Source organism: Marmota flaviventris, chromosome 7 (assembly GCF_047511675.1).
Source record: "Marmota flaviventris isolate mMarFla1 chromosome 7, mMarFla1.hap1, whole genome shotgun sequence".
Classification (NCBI taxonomy): domain Eukaryota; kingdom Metazoa; phylum Chordata; class Mammalia; order Rodentia; family Sciuridae; genus Marmota; species Marmota flaviventris.
In genome coordinates this window covers 69,396,511-69,422,675 of record NC_092504.1, presented here as the reverse complement: position 1 = coordinate 69,422,675, position 26,165 = coordinate 69,396,511, and the positions used below count along the sequence as shown (strand labels likewise).

The window sequence follows — 26,165 nt, the reverse complement described above, 5'->3', positions numbered from 1 at the left end:
TTCCTATAATTTGAGAGTCCTTTATAGTTTGAGGTAGAAGGACCTACCTCAATGAAGTCCTATGGGCAACACCTGATAACTCCAGATCCCTTACCTTTATATGGTCAATTTGTGTGTTCTCAATAGTGCTGTGGAGAAGGACAAAGGTCTTCTTTTGTTTCTTTGTCAGTGTGCTGATAACTGCTGAGTAGCACTGTTCAGCTAGTCACATCTCAACTTCAATAGTACTTAAAGTCTTCTGCCCCAGTAGTTAGCACAGGTGCTAAAGGAATGTTTGGCTCCATCAGTAGTTATTTCTCAATAACTCAGTTATGCAACTTTCCTCACCACAATTGGTCATAGTCTTCTAGTTTCACGTCCAGCTACATCTTCAGGATGTGAGCTGCCCCAGTCTGCCAGAGCTATGATGAACATTTGGGTTCTATCATTAGTCATGCTACCTGAGATTCTGAATGCAGTAAAGAGGGGATACTGTGGCGCTGGGTGCTGTTCATGAGCTAGAAAACCTTTTACAGAAGCCAGAGGGTGTCTCTAAAAGTCTAATCCAAAGCCTTTTTTTTTTACAATAGCCATTTTAGAGGGGTTCATTTTCTAACAGGTGTGAGTCACTTTTATTAAGCAACTCTCAGTTTCTTGCAAAACCTATTGCTTTGGGAATGTTGAACAAGGATGAATTCTAGGCTCCCCATCTCTTGTGCCAGAATTTTATAGCTCTTTTCTGCAGGCATTCCAATGTCAGCTGGTACAGATCTTCTGGCCCATCTTTCTCTACCTCAGAGTGATATGCTTTTCCAAGAGATTTTGTTTTTCTTTCTATGTCTATTAGTCTACTTTGGAGCTACCCAGCTACCATGTTAGATCTCTCTAAGTCAAATATTAGGAAAAAGAGATTTGGGAGTTTGATAACCTCCTTTCTTGACGGCATGTAGGTTTATGAAAGTCTCTCCTTTTTTATATCTGAACTCCACATAGAAAGAGGAGCTAGATGACTTTATAAGTTAGACTGAGGCTCTGTCACATCATTCCTCCCAGAGATGACTAACACAGGGACCAACTTGCAGCTTTATATGCCTCAGGTGAGGAGATATTAAAACCATGTAAAAATGGGGCATACAGCTACATACAAAGGTAGCTTATGTTCCAAGAACAAAAGTTAATTTAATCTAGATATTTCTTTATATTGGGGACCAGAACCATGGTCTATTTAGAGACATTATAAGCCTTTCTTCAGAGAAAATCTAAAAATGGAGTAAGATCTTATCATTCTGGGAGAGTTTTAGCAGGGGTCTGTTATAGGAGAGGAAATAGCAATTAATGGGTCCTTTAAATCAAATGTTTTATTTGCTTTATATATATATTCAGCCATTAGTTGCTGAGGGGTGGATTCTGAATCAGAAATTGTTGGGAAGTGAGTTTCAGGATTTGGGTTCCATTGCCTTATTTAATCAGCAGCAAATATTGTAAGAAAAGCAAATCTTCCATAAGTTTTGGAAGATTTTAACTTCTGAACTATGGTACATATCCCATAGCTTAAATTATATTGAGATCACCACCAAAATTGCTGAATAACAAGATATTGTCCTACATGTAAGACTTTAGTTACGTTTGTATGATTTTTCAAAATTTATTCTTTGTTTTCATTCTGCAGCCTCCACCTCAGATATATGACAAACAGCTGGATGAAAGAGAGCACACCATTGAAGAATGGAAAGGTGATTCTAGTACTGCTGAATGGGTATTTTTTTGTTTTAGTGAAACAGAATAAAGAAAGCAGCTGATCCTTCCTAAATCCTATACTAATATCTTTTATATTTTTTGATATCAAAAAATATCAAGATTTTTTCTTGTAAATTAGTTTGGTAAAAGAGGATTTTTACACTGCTATCTTAGACCACTCAGAGTTCCTAAAATTTCATCCATTTTTTCATCTTAATAGCAATATCTCATTTACTTAATAATTAATTTATTTTGACAACTTTTAAAATAGTATTAACTACTGAAGAGTTTATCATGGTAGAATTCAAAATTTCAAAGTTAAACTTTCCATGTCTTATATATAATTATCTTATAAAACATAGAATTAATATTAAGTTTTAAATGTTTTTAGACTTTACAAAGTAAAAATAGTTAACATATGAATTAATTCACTGTATTTATAGAACATGAGTGTTTAAATAGAAAACAGTGGCTTACTTCTACTTAATAAATACATTAGTGAATACATTAATCCTTTTTTTAAAAGCAAAACTTCTCAAAAATCATATTGAACCTTCAAGATTATACTGAGGTTGAAATGAAACCACAATTCCATTAAACAAAAAAAATTAACAAGAAATAAGCACATGAAAGTTGTTCAACATCATTAATAAATAAATACAAATTGAGACAATGATATACCACTCTATACCAACTCCAAAAGCTGACTGTAGCAAGGATGGATGAAGATGTGGATGCAACAAATGGAAATCTTGAACACTGTCAGTGAAAATACTCAATGATACAATCACTTTGGAAAAAGTGTGGCAGTTTCATATGTAAACACACACTATTAAAACCTAGCAATCCCATTACTAGTTAACCCAAGGAAATGAAAAAGTACATTTATAAAAAGAGCATTCAAACATTAATGCAGCTTTACTAGTAATAACTAGAAATTGGAAACAACTCAAATGATTGTCAACTGGACACTAGATAAAGAAATGAGTAAAAAAATTTTCATATCTACACAACATAATATATAGCAATAAAAAAAAGAAATGAAACCACAAAACACGGCAAACATGTAAAGAATTGTTAAATTAATTTGAATAACTATAAAGCAGAATAAATATGAGAAAAACCAAATGCAAATTATATCAAAAGATCAGATAAAAATGGGAAAAACATTCAGGGGATATCTGAAGTGAAGGAAATTTTGAGCTTTTTCGAAGGTATTAATAAACATAAAATGGGAAAAGGAAAATACTAAATGAGATATATAAGAGAAAAACAAATAATAGAAACAAACAACAATGTTATAAAGAGAGTTAAGATATTCTACTAGTGAAGGGTTCATGCTGGTGAATATGGAAAAATGAGCTAATACATAATGTGAATCAGTAGTATGACACCAGATAGTAGATGGGAAAGGCTTGCTTTAATCTAAGTAAGAACAGGAAGACATTATTGGGGTTTCATGAATAACTAAGTGATAGGACATAGACATTATTTGAAGAGGACATAGACTAAATTAGAGAAAGAAATACAATCATAAATGATGATGATTGTCTAATTGTATGGCATTACAACCAAGAATGAGTAGGGCTGAGTGATTTTTAGCAAAGGAGAGAAAACAAAATGAAACCAGGTATGGTGGTGCATGACTATAATGCCAATGACTCAGAAGGCTAAGGCAGGACGATCACAAGTTTGAGACCAGCCTCAGTAACTTCAGAAGGTCCTAAGCGACATAGTGTCTCAAAAGAAAAATAAAAAGAACTAGGATGTGGCTCAGTGGTCAAGCACCTCTAGATTCAATCTCTAGTACAAAAAAGAAAAAAGAAATGAAGATATCCAAATTTAACTATAGCAATGAGAAACCCCCAAATGGATGCCAGTTTGGAAATGAAAAAAATAAATATTTTGTATGTTGGATTTTAGACATGTTTATATTTACAAATCTAAGATATGAGTCTGGAAGAAAGTTTGAAGTACAAGATAGAAGTTGTAAGGATCGGTAATAATTTAATATTATGAGAATTTGTGCATTTCTTAAGGTGTAAATATAAAAGAAAAGTAGGTGTTCAAACACAGAGCCATTAAAATGCTCATAGGTAACCGTAGAATGTATCAGGAGTACCCTCTCATCCCACCCAAAGACATCAGAAAACATGTGTATTTTACATATTTTTATTGAATCAACTGGTTTGAGTACATGCTTTTTGCCAGGCTTTATGCCATTTGCCCAGAAATATAGAAATAGAGGAGTAACAGCCACAAAGAAGAGTGAAATTATGGCATTTGTTGGTAAGTGGATAGAACTGGAGAGTATCATGCTAAGTGAAATAAGCCAATCCCAAAAAAACCAAAGGTTGATGTTCTCTCTGATTTGTGGATGATAACTCAAAACAAGGGAGGTTGGAAGGGGAATAATAGAAATCCATTGGATTAGACAAAGGGAAACAAAGGGAAGTGGAGGCGGAGGGGAATAGGAAAGACAGGAGAATTAATCAGTCATAACTTTCCTAGCCTTGTATTTGTATACATGACCAAGGTAACTCCACATCATGTACAACCTCAAGAGTAGTAGTCTAAGTAGAATAAGTTATACTCTATCTAATCTGCCAAGCTAGATTCTACTGTCATGTACAACAACAACAACAAACTATTGCCTAACCCTCACCCCCACAAAAAATAATGGAGGAATAAAGGGATCCCAATTAATTTTTCTAATTTGTTCAACCCCACGAAAATATTATTTGTAATTAACTTAATAAATTTCTATGATTAAGGAAAATTTTGGTTTTTATACTGTAATAACATGAATAAATGTTTCTTACAGAACTTATTTACAAGGAAGTGATGAGTTCAGAAGAAAAGACTAAAAATGGCGTAGTAAAAGGACAACCTTCTCCTTCAGGTACTCACTCTCAGTGAATAACCAATTAACCAGTACTTGGGTGCTTTCTTTGGTTCTAAGAAGGGGTTGCAATCAATAGCATTGCTTACAGAGTATATGAGCAAATATTGCAGGACTGTTTCTCTATGATTTTAATTTAATTTATTTTGATATTTGGTGTGATATTCATTCTGGATTATATTGATTTTAAGATAGTAATGAATCCTGAAGAATTTTTGTTAACATGGACTGGTTCAAGGGTAAATGTTCCTAGGAAACAGAGCCAGAAAGCTCTTTTGATAACCAATTCAGTGCAGAGGTCAGGAATCCCTCCAGTCAAGACCTCTTTCCTCATTCATTCTCAATGTTTGGACTCTCCCCAAACTTGGTAAGACAATAGTTGAAGCATCTAACAAAATGGGCTATAATTAAAGCCAGCTTGGAAAACCTTTAGTTTGCTATCTATATAATCATATATATATATATATAAAATATATATGTGTGTGTGTGTATGTGTGTGTGTTTGTCTCCTAATGTATGTTTTATATATAAATATATATCAATATAACATATCTATCTATAGCTAGATATAACATATATACATATTTATGTATGTATGTATATAACTAGTCCTTGCATTGTATTTTAAAACTACTTGAAATAATTTACTTGCACCTATTAATAAGAATCTACTTTCTCCCTAAGGCCTGTGTTCTGAATATAAAAGTTTTAGAAAATGTGATCGTTTGTTTTTAGCTTTAAACTACACTCAGCACATTCCAGCAAGGATGTAGGCTGCAAATGACTAATTCAGAGGAAAACTTATTTGTTGTTCTAACTTTAATAAACAGATGTAAAAAGATATTAGATGAATTAATAAATTATATCATATGCCTTTTTAAATAGCTAATTTGCACCTATTTCATGGTGTTCTCATCCGAAGCCTTGAGGCAATATCCAATTCGATCTCGTCTCTTTTCCTCAAGGAGGGCAAAGGGAGTCATCAGAGTTGTCCCCCACCTTGCCCTACCTAATCATTCATTCTAGCACCTGGATTAATATAAATCTGCAAAAACGATTTCTAACTTTCCTGCATGTTCTATTTGCTTCTGATTAAAGAACTCCAAGATGCCTGAAGATGCCACTTGCTAAGGCAAAAAAACTCTTCCTTAAGAATTCCCGTAATGACTAGAACATATTTCCCAATAGTCATCCCATAACTACCTTGTCCCAGGTGACTTTACATCTTCCCAAGGAATAGGATCTTTCCATCCTGTGTTTCCTACTAGTCCTTGTCTTTTAAATATCAGACCTCTCATCTTATTACCCCATATTGAACATACGTTTATTGAGAAAATTGAATTAATTCACCTTTGTGTACTGGATAGTGTCTGAGTATTGTGCCATGAAATAATAGCATCTCAATAAATATTTATTAATTTGAAGTTGCCACTCTGTTCCTAATATGGTTTGGATGTGAGGTGTCCCCCAAAAGCTCATGTGTGAGACAATGCCAGAAGGCTCAGAGGAGAAATGATTGGGTTACAGGAGCCTTAACCCAAATGAGTGAATTAATCCTAACAAGGATTAATTGAGTGGCAATTGAAGTGGTAGGGTGTCCCTGGAGGAGGTGGGAATTGGGGCATGGCTTTGGGTATATATTCGTATCTGGAGAGTGGAGTTTTTCTTTCTGCTTCTTGATCACCATGATGTGAGCTGCTTTCCTCTGCCACACTCTTCTGCCATGTTTAGTCTCCTCTCCAGCCCTGAGAAATGGAGCCAGTGTTTTATGGAATGAGACCTTTTAAACCATGAGCCCTCAAATAAACCCTTCCTCCTCTATAATTGTGCTGGTTGGTCCCTTTGTTCACAGCAGTGAAAAAGCTGACTAAAACAGTTCCTCTCTTAGCATGTTTCTTGATGCTATTCGAAAGACAGAATTCAAGATAGTATCATAGCTTTAATACAGTATGCAAGTCAGTATATTTTTATATTATGATTATAAATATTAACTCACCCTGTTAGTCTCCATGAAGATAAATTGGTCAACTATCAAGTGCATGAGTTACTGCTATTGATATTTGTCCATGCTTCAGATAAAGGTTTGCTGCTTTGAGGTAGTCATTTGATTTATTCATTTTGGGAAATATAAATTCACAATTTTTTTGAAGTCCCACTTACTCTAGTCTGTTAATGACTAATTCTAAAATATTCCATTTAACTTCCACCTAAGTGAGAAGACTAAGCTATTTTTGTAACCATTCCAACTACCTGTAACAAAGATTATCTACTTTACACATACACTCTTAAACTACAGTTGATTGACTTAATCAATTTATAGTTCAAATGAGTGAATCCACAATCATCTTTCATTAAATGACTTTACAGGGAAAATATTCATGACAATTTTGATAAATCATATGTTCACTGCACTGACATATTAATGTATGTTTGTATATATTTGCATCATATAGACATTGCACATTAGCTGTATGCTAGAGCTAACTATCAGCCCATGAAAACCAATTGTGTACATCTTTTCCCAAATGTGAGTTTATTAACCTTATGTTGGTATTTGAAACCAGCCAGGAGAGATTTTTACAACATGGATTTGCCTTACAAATCAGGGCATGTTTTTTTTTTTTTCTCCTGGAGAACCAATTGTTAAATGTTTATTGACACACCAGTGTGTGTGAATGTGGTAAACTATTCTGGAAAGAAAAGGCAATTACTAAAAGAAACTTTTGAAAAGTTACATTTTTTTTTGCATTCTTTATTATAGACACCTTTCCTTATTAACATTTGCATAGCAGATTTAATTTTGTAAATAGCTAGGATAAAGTAATCTTACAATATAAACTTTCTAAATATTCACTTATGGTAATACTGGGAATACTGACACAAAAGAGTAAGTTAATGTAGTTCCTCAGAGACAAAATGATTTTAATACCCAAACCCATGTTATAGTGATGCTTTAAAAATGTAAATAGGAAGTTCAATGTGCATTTGCAGAAGAATTTATAGGTTTAAAATTTATTGATGGAATTGCTGTATATCAATATATCTAAACTTCAGATGCATTCCCATATAAATAATTATACTCGTTTTTCTGCTATCTGATTTCACTTGCAGAGTGATTTATTTTCAAGACTAGCATAGCTACATGCTTCCTGAATTGATTTGTAAAGACTGCTGAGGGAATAGTAATCTATGAATAGAAATTAATTTTCCTCTAAAAGCGGTTGTCATAGAATGTTAGAGCTAGAGCAAATATAGGAGGCCAACTTATTCTACAATGTGATTTGTTCCCTCCCTCTATTCTTCCAGGGAAGGAAAGTTCTTCAAGTTATAATGACTCACTAAGATAAGAATGCATAGCATTAGGTGGGCAGAAATTTTTCAAACTCTCCAAATCAAAGATAAAGTTTCCCAGGTGTTTTTAATATACATCCCTCCTCCCTGGGATGGGGGGGGGCAGTAATCTCTGCCACTGAGTTCATCTCTACCAGCTTGAGTCACCAGTCCAATATATTTTATCTATCTATCTATCTCTTTATTTATTTATTTATGAGCTTTAAGCTCAAACAAGTTGAGAGGCTGATGATTATGCAAATAGAGAATTCCTCTTTGTGATCTTTGCCTTCTAATTTTTCTTCTAATTCTCTGTATCTACATTGTGTGTGTGTGTGTGTGTGTGTGTGAGAGAGAGAGAGAGAGAGAGAGAGAGAGATTGGGTGTGAGGTGTTGTCAGCAAAATAATTCCCTTAAAAAACAAAACAACATTGTCCTCTGAAATAAGGAATGCTTAAGGTTAGATAACATCCACCTAAGAAATTTTCATTGGTGTTACTTCATTCCATAAAACTTAATTTTTTTAAAGTTGAATGTAGCTAATATTCCTCATTTGCAAACCAATTAGTAGTTTTTAGTTCCTTTTGATACCATTTTATCAATGAAAATGTATAATGACTTATTTATGGCAAAACATCTTTTAAAATGTGTCTCTGTACTGGCTCCTCCTGAGTAGCACTGAGAGAAAGGATATTTATCCATTGCTGGGATGTCCGAGGCAAATATGTATTATAATCAAATTCAATTCAGTTCAATTCTGTTTAAGAGATTTTTACAAACTGACCGACAGTAAATTAACCTGAAGCCAAGTTCCACATTGCATCCTATTTGTTTGTGTATGGTTTTATGATTTACGAAGCTTGTTTATTACCTACATAAAAATAAATTTGAATGGGTCATCTCAAAGCCAGGAGAGGCTGCCCTCAAATAGGCATATATTATAATGCGATACAAGTAGTCATGCCAAAGCAAACATTTTTCATCTGACAGTGTGGACTGGTTAATATTTAACAACCATCTCTTTAAAAAACAATCAAACACATAAAAACCTATGAAAGAACTGATTAGAAACATTTACCAACTTCTGTGGTATTAATATACTCTGTGAACAATTTCAGGCTCCCAATGTGACATCAGTGAATGGAGAGTTGGAAAGAGATACTAATGATTGGTTCTAGAATGATACTAAAAGCTAGCTCTAGCACACAACACATAGTGTACCAAAAGGGTACCATGACACTATACAGAGAGGAACTCTTTCCTGCATAGAACCTACTGAGTTGGCACATACAAAACATTCAAGAATATTTTATATTCAGTTTAAGAAAATACTATCGAATGTTTTCTGTGTTATGACATAATGTTAACTCAGAGCATTCCAAAAGTGTGCTGAAAACATGCTGATTATTAAAATAATTACAGTAAGATTGTGTGTTTTATAAGTACAACCTACAGCATGGTCTCCTTTTTATGAAGAGTTTCCTGAAAAGTACTTTGACTTTGTTCTGTATTATTAACAGATGTAAATTTGTGTTTTGCTAAGGAAATTTCCTCAGTCTTATTTGTGTGATTTATTTAGCTGTCCTTGATATGGACTCCTGTTTACTTGTAAAGATTAAATTGTGTTCTTATAAAGGAGACTTAGCTAAGCCTTATCTCACCCTTGTTTGAGTAATTTCATAGCTTTAACTTGTGACAATAACATGTCTACAAATCAACCCCAGCTAGGAAAAAATAAAAAAGCCTAATATCTTAAGAGAAAGCATTCAAAGTGGTTATTTCATTATAATTCAAATAGAGTATGGTAACAAAAAATCTCCCTGATTGACATTTTGATCAACTATAATATTCATTATATGTATGTATACATATATTATGAAATCTATTTATATATACTTATTTGATATGTTTAATTTTCAGTCCATTGATATTGAAACTTTTTATTAAAATAAATCAGTTGTATTTCTACATACTAGCAATGAACAGTAAACTACTCCATTTATTATTCTACTAAAAAGAAATAAAAACCTTAGAAATAAGTTTAAGAAGTGCAAACTTTGTACTCTGAATATTATAAAACACTGTTGAAATAAAATTAATTAAAGAAGACCTAAATAAATGGTAAGATATACCATTGTTTATGAATTTAAATACTTAATATTTTTAAGGTGACTATTTCCTACATTGATTTAGAGATTGATTAAACACAGTTTAAAAAACCCACAGCTGTCTTTTTTTTTTTTTTTTTTTAAGAAATTTGATCTTAAAACTCAAATGGAAATGATGCAAAGGACACAGAATAACCAACAGAATCCTGAAAGAGAGTACATTTGGAAGATTCAGGTTTCACATTTCCTGACTTTAAAACTTACAATAAAATCACAATATTCTAGACAGTATGCTACTTGCATGAAGATACCCTTAAAAGTTCAATGGAATAGAATTGGATCAGAAATCCCACATTTATGATCAGTTGATTTTGACAAGGATGTCAAGACAATTTTATGAGCCAAAAATAGTCTTTTCAATAAATGGTGCTAGGACAGGTGAATATTTACCTACAGAAAGAATTAAAATGGACCCTTACCTCATAGCATATACAAGAATAAACTCAAAATGAACCATAAAACTAAAATTATAATTATCATTAAGAATAAGAACTAAAATTATAAAGGTCTGAGATGAAAACAGGAATGAATTTTCATGATCTTAGATTAGTAAAAGATAGATATAAAACTGAAAGTATGCCTGTAATCTCAGAAGATCAGGAGACTGCAGAAGGAGCATTCTGAGTTCAAAGCCAGCCTCAGCCACAACGAGGTACTAAGCAACTCCAATGATACCCTGTCTCTAAGTAAAATACAAAATAGGGCAAGAATGTGGCTCAGTGGTCAAGTGTCCCTGAGTTCAATCCTTGGTACCCACTCCCACTCCTCCCCTGCAAAATAAATAAATAAATAAATAAATAAAGCACAAGTGACAAAAAAATATAGATAAATCTGACTTCATCAAAATTAAAAAAAAGTGTTCATTGTTCAAATACACTTTCAAGAAAATAAAAAGACAAAAAAGTTGCAAATCACATCTGACAGGGAACTTTTAACCAGATTATATAAAGAACTTTTACACTTTTACAACTCAAAAGAAAGTGATGTAATTAAACAATGGGCAAATGATCTGAACAAACTATCCAAAGCTGATATCAAGTGACCAACAAGGACATGAAAGATACTCATCACTATTATAAAACAAAAAACACAGTGAGACCTATTTTTATACATACTCTGAAATGAATATAATCAAAAAGGTAGGCAGAAAGAAGTAACAGTAAGGTTGTAGAGAAAATGGAATCTCTAAAACTGCTGATGGGAATGTAAACTGGTGCACCCACTTTAGAAAGCAGTTTGGCCATTCCCCATAAAGGATAAACTCAAATAGAATTAAACATAGAATTACGTTATGATGTAACAGTTTTACACCTTGGTATATACCTAAGAGAAATAAAAACATTCATACAAAATTGGACACAAATATTTATAACAGCGTTATCCATAATAGTCAAAATTAATACAACTTAAATGTTCATCAAATGTCCATCAACTATAAATAGATAAGCAAAATGTAATATGTCCATACAATGGACTATTATTCAGATATAGAAAGTAATGAAATAGTGACACATGCCACAGCAAGTATGAAACTTAAAGACACTGTGCTTTGTGGAAAAAAAAAAAAAACAGTCACTACTGGTCTCATATCGTATCCTTCTGTTTATGTGAAATATACAGAATAAGCAATGTATAAAGGCATAAAGTTGATTAGTTATTGCCTTGGGTTGGAGGGTGGGTGAGAAATGGGGTTCAGAGTTTTCTATTGGGATGATAAAAGTGCTACAAAATAGATTGTGATTATATCTGTGTATCTCTGTACCAAAAACATTGAATTGGGCAAATTACATTTATAATTAATACAATATTTGACTTATATTTTAATAAAATGGCTACATAAGGATATTTAGGTATCATTTCACATTTCAAATCCAAACTAAATCTAAACTGCAGTAACATGATTTGAAAACCATCTATAACGTAAGGATATATCATTAAGGAGTCAAATGGATGTAAGAAAAAAGAAATCTCACTCTGTCAGGTGCCGCAGTCCGGCTGCAGCAAACTAACCGGGGGGTGACGAATAACTTGTGTACGTTGATACAGCAGGAGAGGGAGCCGTTTATTGCAGGACAGGAGCAGTATTTATACATTCCACACAGCTTATCTAATTAGCATAAACTAGATACATCAGTCAACCAATCAGGAATCTCCACACTTAATGGCTCGCTTTTGTTACTTCTCAAACCACTCCCTCTGGCATTTTGCCAGGCACCATCCAGACTTGTTTACGAACTCTAACATTCCCCTGGCAAAATGCCAGGTGTTATTTTGACTTGTTTGCAGACTCTAACAGTCAGGTCCACAATTGATCAGGCATTTATTAGAGTCTTGTGTTTAATAAGGACATGAGAAAATTGAATAGGATTCTGTGAAGTCCTTCAAAGTGATATTAAATTATTAGAGACTTGACCATATGAAAACCCACAAGAAATGATGGTCTAATTTAATCCAGAATAGGGGGAGAAGCATAGTTAGTTGTTTGAGCTATGTAAGGGCTAAGTAGTATATAAAATCTTATTATAAGAGGAAATGAACTAGCTATACACCATTCATAAAAGGGATTTGATTAAGTAAATTTGGAATAAATTGAGACCAGATAAGTTTACATTACACATTAATTTGATGAGGGTGCTTATTTATGGAAAGATGATAACAAGACGTTAAAAATCTCTTCTAGAAACATTTAAGATTAGGCAATATTGATGATTCTAGGAGTTTAAAGATCATGAAAAACATCTATTTTTTTTCTGTGTATGTAAATATTAGGATTCAAAGAAATACCTATAAAATAATTACAACTAGGGGAACTTCCTAGCAAAAGGACTAGAAGGAAATATACCAACAGATTTGAATAGTTCTTACCCTCAGTTTGAGAGTTACTGCATATTGACCTTTTTCCCTGTTAATTTTTATATTTCCCATATTTACATAAATATTCATAATTAACAAGTAAAGCTTTGAAATACATGTAGGATATGTGCAATGTGCCTTAGAGTATGCATCCGGGTCCTTCCTAGATACTGTAACATTTGAGCACATTTTTTTCCCATAGGCAAAAATGTTTACTTCAGGAGAAAAGATTCTGTGTATGTTCCACTTCCTTAGTTTTTTTCTGATCTGTTCAGTCAACATGATAATGCTATTGTTAACTTATTTTGAACTTATTATTTTTCACCAAAAAGATCTTGCATATTATGTATCCTCAAATACAATTTTAGTGAGAATTCCTTGCCCCTTGTTTTATTAGGTGATTATGTGGGAGATATTTTTAATAGGAAACTATTTCACAAAGCATGCATTTTACCACTCATATTGCTTAGATAAAAAGAATCTAGAAAAAGAAAAGGTTAGTTGACTGGTTCTAGTGTGCTATGGTTTAATTTAATTTTATAGTGCCTTTGGCTTATTTTCCTTTGTTGTTCTCAATGCTGTTGCAACTCAGCAAGTTTTGACTGAACACTTTTTTCCCCTCAGAATTTAGAAATCTTTATATTACTATGTGTCAGACAAATTTATAAAAGAATTTTCCAAATTAATCTAAGTCCATAATTCAGCATTATTTGCAGAATCTCTATTTGCAGACCTTAGGTAAGCAAGCCTGTTGCAGAGTATACACATAATCAAAATGTGTGCTCTCTATATCTAGCTTCTTTCTTTCTTTTTTTGGGGGGGTACCTTTCATCAAAAGTTTTATTTCATTTTTCTACATAGGTTTTAAGTTTGGTTTGGGGTTAGTCAGCTTTTGTTTCTGTGACCCAATTACCTGACACAAACAACTTAAAGGAGGAAAGGTTTATTTTATTTCATGGCTTCATTGTTTTCACTCTGTGGTCAGCATGGACCTGAGGTGAGGCAGAACACCAGAGTGGAAGGGCTCGGTGGCATAGAGCAGTTCACCTCAAGGCAGCACAAAGCAGTGCAAGAAAAAGAGTAGGAAGGCAGCTATGCTCACCACTATACCACCATAACCCAATTGAGTCAAATGTATGAAAGATGATATATCATGAGCTTTGTAATGTTTTGAACAACCAATAAAAAAAAAGAAAAAAGAAAAAGAGTAGGGGTGTGGGAGAAGGGCCAGGTACAGATAAAGTCCTCAAGGGCATGCCCCAAAGACCCATTCCTTACAACGAGGCCCACCCCCTACAGTTTCTACTGTAGATTATTAATTTGCTGATGAGGTCAGAGCCCTCATGGTCTGATCACTTTTTTTCCGGAATCCTCACCTCTAAATATTGCTGTATTAGGAATTAAGTCTTTAACACATGGAATTTTAGGGGACATCTCAGATCTAAATCTAATAGATGTCATATTACTGACTATGTAGTAAAATTGACTCTATATACATTCTTTTTGCTAGAGTTGTAATCTTCAACCAATTCAGATTTCTAGACTTCACCTCTGTCTATATTTATGGGACAGGACCCTTGCATATATTTGTTTTAAAAAGTTTCCTGCATTAAAAGCAATCAGGCCTGGTATGGTGGCACATGCCTATATTCCCCATGGCTTGGGAGGCTGATGCAGGAGATTGCAAGTTCAAGGCCGGTCTAAGCAAATTAGCAAGACTCTAAGGACTTTAACAAGACCCTGTCTCAAAATTAATAAAAATCAAAAGGGCTGGGAATGTGGCTCACTGGTTCAGTGCCCCTGAACTTAATCCAAAAAACAAACAAACATAAAACCCAACAATTGAGATAATTTGTCTACTCTGTAAACTAGTGTTTTTTTTTTTTAAACCCTAACATCTGTCTTCTTTATAAACCAATGTCTTTTAATCCCTGATGAGATTCAATCCCAGGTTTGTTTATCTGTTATCTTTATAAACCAGTGTTTTAAAATCCCTGACAGGCTTTCCTATCTTTAGGGAGCTATTTAAAAATGCAAAACCTTGGCCTCACCTAACGTCAATTCATTGCAATATTAGAGGTACTGGGGCTACAGGGTATTGGAGGGCAGTGTGAGTTGGATGTTAGTGTGTAGGTCTTTTTTTTTTTTTTGAAAAGCATTACAGGTGATTTCTAATATAGAATGAGATGTAATAACCACTGCACTGGCCTGTGAATAACTGGTACCTAGGGACTGTGTATTGTTTTATCATGATTTTCCCTGCATCCGTTTTTCTATGAAGGTTCATGGAATGAATGATGGACTAGACATCTGTCTTGCATTTGGCCAACCAAGCATTGTGAATGAAATTCAGATGGGTTTGGTTCCAGATTTAGTCATGTTGGTCTTCATTTTCTTAGCACAGGTGCAGCAGTGAACAGCAGTGAGAGTCTCCCTCCATCCTCGTCTGTCAATGACATCTCCTCCATGTCCACCGACCAGACCCTGGCATCTGACACTGACAGCAGCCTGGAAGCCTCGGCGGGACCCCTGGGTTGTTGCAGGTGACTAGCCGCCTGCCTGCGAAACCCAGCGTTCTTCAGGAGATGATGTGATGGAACACACACATACACACACACACAGACACTCATGCACACACACAAATGCAGACACAAAATGTCAAGAAATCAGAAAGGGAGAGAATCCAAGCCTAAAATTGAAACAAATCTTTCAGCCTGCTTCTTCTCCAAAGTTCTGTAATGCAGCTAAGCTCAAATGTCTATTTAACTTCTAGTTGCTCTTGCTTTGGTCTCCTTCCAATGATGCTTATTACAGAAAGCAGATCAAACACAATTAGAGAAGCCTTTCACATAAAGTGTAATTTAAATGGCTGCAAAACCAGCAACCCGTAACTGCCCTTTCAAATGGCATGACAAGGTGTGCAGTGGCCCCATCCAGCATGTGTGTGTCTCTATCTTGCATCTACCTGCTCCTTTTGGCCTAGTCAGATGGATGTAGATACAGATCCGCATGTGTCTGTACTCATACAGCACTACGTAGAGATGCTACTGTCAGTGTCCTCAGGGCTGTCCCAAGACATCACGCACTGGGGTACCACATGGTCCATTTCATGTGATCTATTACTCTGACATAAACCCATCTGTAATATATTGCCAGTATATAAGCTGTTTAGTTTGTTAATTGATTAAGCTGTATGTCTTATAAGAAACCATGTAAAGGGGGATATATGAGGGGAGTGAGCTCTCGGACCCTTGAAGATGTAGCTTCCAAATTTAAACTGATTAAATGGCACCTGTATACCAATTTATAGAAAGAACATATGTGATGCTTATGTACAGTGTGTGTGTGGGGAGGGGTAACAGTTTTCAGGTTCTGAATGGTTTGACCTTTAGAAAGAAGGTGTGAATAAAGGCTGAGGACCTTTTCTCAGACAGCAAACAGGTTGCAGGGAGCAGAGAGTAGGGCTGAGGTGTGGACCAGAACCAAAAGGAAATTATTGCCCAGGTGCTAGGGGGCACCACTGTCCATATTTTAAAGAGTAGACCCCCATTTGTCATTTCTAGATTACATGTCATGACAGGAGTCTGTAGGAGAGTGGCAGGTGGTGAGGCAGGGTCATCACATACACTTTGGAAGGTAAGAATCCTTCCCAGAAACAAAGTGGAATTGCCTTCCTGTGACTTACTTAGCAGAACACAAGCCCACCTAGACTCCTTTCAGATTGTAGGTTGACTTTTCTATTTGTGGACTGCTTCCCAGATTCATATCCTGCCAAGGTTTTATTTTGAGAAGAAATAATGCTTTCCTCTTCTGGAAGAAAAATACAATTAACTAGTTAAAATAAAATCCCCAAAGCACAGGGTGATCCTTAGATTAGCATTTGAAAACATCTCCAGAGACATTGGTATTTCTCAGGAGTTTCCCTGACTCCTTTATATGACTAATGTTTCATGTTTATTTATTTATTTTCATGAGTTTGAACAATCCAAGAAGGGCTGATAATCAGAAATTTGTACTGCAGTAGATGATGTGAGAGCAATAACTGCCACAAGTTACTGCGGCTAAATGGTGTTAGCAATATGAGTTTGTCTCAAAGCCATGAAGCATTAATGTCGATGTTTAGCAAAATCATCTGAATTTAGTTTCAATTAAATGAAAGTGCTTTTCCGAGCACCGATGGAGGCACTGTGAAACCTCTTGGTTATATACTCGGCAATACCAGTGTGACTTCTCAGCAATAATAGGAACGAGACACAGGCTTCCCTTCTTTTTTCACTTTGGTGAAGTACCATCACAGTTATTTGCACTCTAGCCATTTTGGTGCTCACCAATGTGGTGATATTTCACCTGAAAAAGAAGTGAAACACATGAAATGGATGGTTGGTGAGTGTGATATGACTGGCAAATGGAAAGCCCCACAGAAACAGAGAGAAGGAGAATGCCATTACTCTGCAAACTGCCTTAATACAATAACAGAGAAGCTGTCTCTTTTCAAGCAATAGAGTCCCTAGGGACCTGCACCCACCACTACCACCACCACCACCACCACCACGTGAGCTGTGCTTCCTTTGTGGGATTGCTTCACACTAGGATTCCTTATAAGGGGCAATTTGCTTAAAATGGAGAGAACATCATTAGATTGCGCAGCTTATCCCCCGGAATAAGAATGTCCCACTCTATCTTGCTACCATTCTTTTTGGTTAATATTTCAGATGACCTGGGTCATATTAATGCCCCCTCCTTCATATGAGCTCTGTTACTTTTCTTTCTGTTGAATTCCTTTCTTTTAAACTTCTTTTATTTGTATCCATACTCTCTACTTCTCTTCTTCCTCTGTATATTTTGTCCTTGATATATCTGTGGCCTCACCCCCCAACCCACAAACACACTTTATACCACATGGGATTAAGTGCATAGAGCAGACAGCTGCTTGAAAGACACAAGTCTGGAGGGGAATTTCATCAGTCACAGATGACACCAGACACAAAGGGAGATCTCCAGCAGCATCCTCAAAGATCTTGACAGGAAAGTTTATCTATATCTATATATATATATATATATATATATATATATATATATATATATATATATATATTTTGGTAGATGGACACAATACCTTTATTTTATTTATTTATTTTTTATGTGGTGCTGAGGATCGAACCCAGGGCCTTGCACGTGCTAGGCAAGTGCTCTACCATTGAGCCCCAGCCCCTGCCCCAGCCCCAGCCCCAGAAAGGTTATCTTTCATTTTGCACAAGCAATGGGATTTTGTTTCTTTTATTCACGCAGACCAAATCTGTCAAGAGCTAGACATTTCCCCACCCTTGCTATTGTAGCCTTCCCTAAGCTCCACTAGTCTTTGATCTCCAGTTCCTTCAATGGGTCTTGGCGCTGGTTACCTGTAGTGATATATCTGTTATTGCCAAGAAACTTGGATTTAAGCAGCATTTACAAATAGAGGTAAGGGTTTGGCCTCTGGACTTCTTGTGGGATTAATTTTACTAGGTGACCAAAGCAGGACAGATGAGGGGAGATGGGACAACAAAGAGAATCACCACTTTAAAAGCCCCCCACTCCTTCCTGTCTTAGGTCCCCTTCGTTATGATATCTTTAAAAGATAGTTATGTTATGGTCAAATTCACAGAATATATTATGTTCTGCATTGTTTTCTTTTCTTCAAAATAGAAAAAGCACCAAATATTTGCTATGTAGTTACTTGTTATTCCAAAAAGATAGATGGTCTTACCTTTTGGGCAGGAAAGTGTCAAGTCACCTGAACTATATTTCTACTAAAAGTGGAGATCCTGCTTATGGTGGGGGCTCATTTTGGAACAGGAAGTTGGTACTCTGAGGCATCTAACCTTCTGTCTCCTCTCTAGGCAATTGGTTTCACAGTAATTCTTAATAAAATATTATGTAGTGTTCTGCAGAAGGGATGGCTGGTACCCATCTGTAGAAAGAATTAAATTGTGAGAGTTTAACTAAATCACCACCAATTTAGACATGTCTTTGCTATTTTTATATGTGTTTGGGGGCTCAGTATGCTCAGTTTTACAAAGGGATACATTAACCTTACAACAAAATTTTTTATTGTGAAATAAAAGCTGAAACTAAGATTTCACCATCAAAAAAAAAATAATAATAATAATCTAATGTCTGAGCTTTGTGGTGGCCCAGGTCAATTTCCACCAATTAGAGGAGGCTATTTAATCAATAAAGCTGGCCAAGAAGCTGGATACTTTCTCTCAATCTGTTGTCATTTTCAGAAAAAATATTATCTAAAGATACTGATAACAGCTGACTGGCAAATTAGAGAATTAGTCTTGGCAAAAGGCACAGTGAAACAAATGAGAATACATAAATAGTTTTGTGACCTGTCAGGGGAAAGAACAATAAAATGGATGTCTAAAAATTTAAATATTCATTGTATAACCTAAGACACAAAAAAAATCTATATCTGTTCAATTCTCTTAACATATGACAATCTACATCTTAAAAACATTATGTTATGCAAGACTGTTGTCAACTAGTTTTGTTGGAAAAAAGGTCTTCTGCAGCTCAGAAGAGTAAATTTGCTCTAGGAATTTTTATCCCCTCCTCTTTGGGTTTGAAGAGTAATCCCACTCTCCAATCAGTCCTCCACACACATTTTAATTGTAAGAGTTCAACATTTTATACAGATATTATTAAACCAACCAGGAAACTCCTTTATGTAAAAACAATAAAACTGTTACAATGTAAATAGTTAAATTAGTTATTTTCCTTGTAATTACAATATACGATTTCTCCCTCTCCCTCTCTGCTCCCCCTCTCTCCCCCCACCCCTCCATTTTTTTTTTTTTTTTGCACTTAGTTCTTTAACTGTTCACTTCAACCCATTTCTTTGGTCATTCAAATGGAAATGGAAGCCTCTCTTTATGTTTGGACTCCTGTATATCTACCTTTTGATTATGTGGGACTGATGGCCAGTATATCCTAATAGAAACAAATCTCCCAGCCCTTATCTAGCATTATCTGTTCACCTTGCCATGTCCATCTTGCAATGAGATTTAACTTGCACCTGCCTGTTATTCTGCATGATTGGACTCCAAAGACGATTACCAATGATGAGAATTGTCCTGTGTCCATTGTTTATAAAATGTACTTAAAGCACACACATATGCACACACATTCTCACACATACTCTTACAGTTTTAGGTCAACCCTGGAAGTCAGAACCATACAGGTCCAGTTTTTTTACAAGGTCTTAGAGGTGAGAACTGAAGTCAAGCAGCCAGATGGATAAAATGCAATCTTGGTGATGTCTAATAGGGATTTGAAATCATTCAAGTCATTTCTGTGTTCTTTCTCACATTTTTTCGTTTCCAATTTTTCCTTTATATTGTCTTTGGACTAGAGGAGAACTTTGACTTCTTTTGACTCTTCATAGGGGTTACTGATCAATATATTGTGTTTCTGTTTCATATGGATTATTAAAACTGAAGGAAATCTGATTATATTAACATAAAACTAAATCCAAACCCAGACTTTGTTGGAGTTTGCCTGTTAACAATGGTTATTGTGATTGTTGCCGTGGGTTTTGTGTACAGACAGTAACTCTGACGGGTCGCTCATCATTTCATTTTGACCCCTGGTGAAAGAAGCTTGTAGTGTGGTCTGATTGCACCAGGGAATAAATAAGAAATGAGCAATGGACTAATTTCTCACCGTGGGTCAAGAGTGTATACTATGAATACAACCATAGAACGCTGTGTTTTCATTTGAGATTGGCGTCTTCTAAAAATAACTTCATTTATGTCATTTAATACTAGTTGTATATCTACAATTTAGTAAATTTTCTTTAAAGTAGAAAAATCAGCAAAATAAAAACAGGTCATGTTCTAGGAGTATTGAGTAAGAAAAGCAGGATTAAATTTCCTAGGTTAATTATCAGAAAATCTAATCATTTAAATATTATCCAAGAGATTTCTCTGTGTCTACATGGTAGCCAACTTTAATATCTCAAACTCTTTGGTGAATTAAAAAATGTGATTTTGTGGCTGGATGAAGAAGGAAGCCACTGATCTTGTTTTGTTTACCAGGCAGTGTCTTAATATTGAGGAGGGGCCCTTCTATTTCTATAAATAATATGTTTTATTAACAAATCAATTATTATAAAGCCTGGAAGAATAACATACCTATTCTTTGGGGTTATCATGCTTATTCTTTTATTTATTTGAGAAAAAAAATAGAAACCAACAGCCTTTCAGTACCTCTGGAATAGCTCCTGTCCTACTTTCCTTCACAAATCCTTCTTTCTTAAATAATGAATCTAAAAGTGATGAAGCATAGGTACCACAAGAATAAGAAGGGAAATTGTATTCCACAGGATGATTGCACATGGAGTCAGAAGGAGTTAATGGTATGCTCTAGGTACCATAAAAGATTACCAAATATTTGGTAATTTTGACCAGGTTTGCAAGTACAAGAAGTGGGGCTATTTGGCATTACTTTTTTGAAGCAATGTATAGAACAATGAACCTAAAAGGATGAGTTTATTTGTTCAGTAGCTGCCCTAGTTATAGCCAAGGTAGAGATTTCTCATATTACAGATTCACCAAGATGATTTTTGTACATGTAATCTTCCTTTTCTGCAAGAGTTTTGAAAGGCATGCCTGGAAGACATTTGCAAACAGTGAAGCACACAAAAGGGTCCGTCACCTCTGGTCACCTCCTGTCTAGAGCCACCCTACCTTGAAAGTCTTCAGTCTTGGTACCAGACTGAATTCCATCAGCTCAACAATTTAGATCAATTTAAATATGTTGCTGAAAACGTGCTCTGGAGATTTACATTTCTGGGACACATGAAAAGTGATAACATGTGGAAAAGAATCAAATACCCTTTTAAAATTTTCTATTCCCTTTATGTCAAATATTTCTTTCTTTAAAGACGCATTTTTCCTGTTCAATAAAATCAACATAAAAAGAAGTCTAAAAGGCAACTTAGAGGATTCAAGCTTCACTCCATGGAAGTGATAATTTTCACTTCCTCATCAATGAGTTTCTGGTATTGTTCTTCATTTTACCTTGTCTGGACTCTTTCAGTTAAACCAATGGCTCATATTCTTTGCAACTCAAAAGCAGGCACAAACACTATCCATATTATAAACCCTCCACACTGCCTGCAAAACCATCTCAAATATAATCTGTCTTCCATTTACACTTTTAAATCAGTGTTGGCAAAAATACTGTCTAAAACAATTATATAAAATAAAATTTTATAATGCAAATAATAGTATTTTACACAGGCAAAAAGAACTAATAGTATTAGAATATTTCTTTTATAAGAGGAAGATTTGCAAAATGCAATCACCTCTTCCTTAATGTTAATATATTACAAAATTGGCTCTAAGCAAGGTCTAGGAACACCATTCTGAATTTCTAGTCTAATTTCTGAGCTATATTTTAAAACAGTTTATTATTTCACTCCAAAGACATTTATTGAACACCTTTGTGTACCTTTGTGTAGGAGACAAAATGTGTGGTCCTTATCTTCAAAAATTCAGAGTTAAGAAATCTGTATTTAAAAATAAGTGATAAGAGCAAAATATCTTTATATCATTTGCTTTCTTAAATAATAGTATTTAAATTAGTGGTATTACTTGAATCCATTTTTACTGTATGCTTTAAGCAATGAAACAGCAAATCTGCTTCTTCCAATGTTCTCATTTTGTCTAATTGTATCTAAGTACACTTAATGAATCAGCTTAAGAGAATTTTGGTATTTTCCATTATATTATGGGAGATGAAATCATTTTTACAACTTATATAAAGAACAGTATGTGTGTTTGTCTGCAGTGCAAAAGATTTGCTTTAACACATGTTTCCTATGGGGTTTGGATGCTGAGATTGAGGCTCATACTGCTGGCATCACAATATCCACATCAACAAACAAAATCACCAGGGGTACTGGTATCTCTGCAGTGAATAGATACACTGAAGCCAAATCTCTGAAATTTGTTTAGCCTATGGGTGACTGTTGGAGTCCTAAAATAACTTAAGGTATCATGCAATCATTTATTATTTTCTATAAAAGATTCAACTCATAACATCCCTGAACATCTGCACCACAAATTTGACATTGAATCCTAAAAAATCATTCATTGATTCATGCCACAGATGTTTATTGAATGCTTCAATCTTCTAAGAACCATTCCAGGTACACACCACAGTGATGAGTTCAGCATCCCCAGACTTCTGAATCTACATTCTATTATAGGAGTAAGATAGAAGTAAGTGATAAGAACTGGAAGTAGGTTAAAAGGGTAGGGGTGAAAAAGAGATGCTATTGTCGACAAGGTGGTCAGGGCATGCCTTTTGAAGGAGGTGACATTTACTCATAGATCTGAATAAAGTGAGGGAATAGCATATCAGCATCCCAGGAAGACTATTTCAAAGGGTGAGTGAGGGTCCTGGAGTAAGAGCTGGCTTGTAGAAAGAGCATAATACAGAGAACAGCAGAGTGTGTTGCAGATCAAGCAGAAGGCACAAGAAAAAGTGGAACAGCAAATGAAATTGGAGCAGTAGGCAGGATGCAGAGCATAGACAGATCTTGGGAATTTCCAAATTGAAAGATGGTTAGATTTGAACAAGGAAACAATACATCCGAATTTACTTATAAGTATTCCTTTAGATCCTAAATAGAAGTATAGGGAGAAGACCAAAAACAATCCAATTATCATAGGATATAACAGAAATTCAGAAAGACCTGAAGGAGCCTAGACTAGGAAGTAGATGATCTGAGAAGGATTAAGTCAGGATGTAAGTACGGATATATTGTAAAGGCAGAGCCGACAAGATTTGCTGATGGATTGATATGGTGGTATGAAAAAGAGAAAGAGAGAGAGAGAAACCAGAGAAAAGTCTAGATTATTTTTATCTAAACCATGAGATAAATGAAGGTGTAATAAGTTGTAGAACAGTAGGTTAGTGGCATATTTGGGATAAAAGTCATATTTGCTTTTGGAATTTTAGATGCAAATTAGATATCCACATAAATAGCAGGGGTTTCTACTAGGCTGGAGTCCAAGAAGTTGGGCTGAAACATGAATTTGAGAGTAATCAGCTTGTAAATGGTATTAAAAACTATAAGTCTGTATGAAACCACTAGGGCACCAAGGGCTGATGAGGAAGAGATGGAAGATGAAGATGCCTCCCACATCAATAAAGAGACATCAGAAACAGGGGATGTCTGTGAGGTAGGAGAATACCTGGAAAGTGTGCTGCCCTGGAAGCGATGTAAAGAAGGCATTTGAAAAATGAAAGAATGGGCAACTGGCAGAGTTGGGATGATGAGAGGGTTTTCAAAAATTACAGCATGGTAATATGTTGATGAAACTAATAGAGAAAGAATAATCTTGATAATGTAAAAGAGAAAAGGCTTTTATCTGATGGTGCAATATGCTTGAGAGTTGGGCTCTGGAATGTAAGCAGAGGAGTAGTGCTGCTTACAACAGGCAGCACCGTCACTGTAGCCAGAGGAAAGGTGGCATACACAGGAGAAATTCAGGGAAGACAGAAGCAAAGTTGCCCGTTGTGAGTGAAGAGGGGAAGAGTTTTAGAAGTTGGAAAAGTGTGAAATTGACCTGGGAAGTTGTGAAGACAGGTTTCTGGACAGTGGTGAGCCATGTCAGTTGTGGTTACATAATTGCAATTTGAGACAATCAACATGGTCCTCTTCAGTCATGTTTAATTTATTAGATGCAGGTTAGGAATAAGCAGAAATCAAAGTTAGCTTGAGATGTATTTTTTTTTTCAAATGGGTACTACAGTGCTGGGGATATGAGAAAGGGAAATTGAGAGTGGGATAAGTGATATAAGGAACCACAGGAGCTAAGCTGGTCAAGGAGGGAAGAAAGGACACCATATGATGAAAGCTAGTGAAATCTTAGCAAAGTCGATGGCTTAGACATACTTAGGGAAGTGTCTGAGAAAATTTAAAGGGACAGTGCTGAAGGGGAGTGGCCTAGAAAGAGTGCTGATTATCAGAATGGGATGTTTGCAATGAAGTCTTAGGGATGGTGCAGGTGTGGGTAGCATGAGGTGTGAAGTACAGCCCCAGGTCCAGGCAGGGAGGAGTGAGATTTTTTTGAAGTGAGTGGCCAAGTTGGTGGATGGAGAAGGAGGAGAGATAGGAGAAACCATTGGTTAGGAATTAAGATATTCAGTAAATGATAAGAAAAAGTAGAGACTAGAGCAACTTCTAAGGTTTGGAAGGGCGTGGTATGCAGGTTGTGGGTAAAGAAACCACTCGGAGCGACCAAGAGATCTTTACTGCAGCAGTGCAACAGAGGAGAAAAAGAAAGAGTGAGGAAAGAGAGAAGAAAAGGGGGGAGAGCAGAGAGAGAGAAAGAGAGAGAGAGAGAGAAGGAGGAGGAGAGAGGGAGAGGGAGAGCGAGAGCAAGAGCAAGAGAGCAAGAGAGAGAGGGGCCCGGCAGGAGGGAGTTTTTATAGCCCAAATCTAATGGGGGTCTCTGGGTCTGCAAGCTGCCTTGTTGGCACAAGGCGGGTTAAGTGTTCAGCCTTGAATAGTGGGTTGAATGTTCAGCCTTGAGCAGGGGCTTGGGCATTTGGGCTTGAAGCAAACAGGTGATAAAGAACCAGACAGAGGGTTTGAGTGGCCAGGTCACCCTGCAGCTAACTTTGTTTGGCATGCCCTGCAGACAACTCAGTTCAGCCTGTCCTGCACCTAACAGGCTGTAAGGGAAGTGTTTTCTTCAAGGGCTGACCATGTCTCAGATAAAAGGATTATGGAAGGACAATGACAGCTGTATAATCCAGACATAGAAGGTAAAATGGAAAGGTCTGAGGAGTGGAGAGGGGATCAGAGGTTAGAGTAAGTGAGAGAAGACACTGAGCAATAGGGAGATAAGCATACAGATGCCGGAGAATGATATGGGAGTGTAGCAACAGGCATCAGGGAGAGAACGTGAGAACCCTGGTGTATTGGTTCCTTTCTTGTTGCTACATTAGAATATCGAATACTTGGTAATTTAAAAAAAATAAAATAAAAGTTTATTAAGACTCATGGTTCTGGAAGCTGCTAAGTCCATGATCAGGCAACATATCTGGTTAGGGCCAGGTACTACTTTGTAAATATGGTGGACATTGGAAGAGCTTGCAAGTAGGTGTGTGTGTGGAAGAGAGAAAACACAGCC

General features: G+C 35.7%; 1 protein-coding gene across 4 annotated transcripts in view; it reads left to right on the top strand.

The window, feature by feature from the left end:
* The window catches only part of Mapk10 (mitogen-activated protein kinase 10), a 184,036-nt gene extending 168,520 nt beyond the window's left edge, over positions 1-15,516 (top strand). For all 4 annotated transcript variants that reach the window (XM_071614822.1, XM_027939799.2, XM_071614821.1 and 1 more), the window contains 3 exons: positions 1,649-1,712; positions 4,541-4,618; positions 15,374-15,516. In XM_071614822.1, coding sequence (XP_071470923.1) covers positions 1,649-1,712; positions 4,541-4,618; positions 15,374-15,516 — 285 coding nt within the window. The remainder of the gene's footprint in view (positions 1-1,648; positions 1,713-4,540; positions 4,619-15,373) is intronic.
* Positions 15,517-26,165: the final 10,649 nt, after the last annotated feature.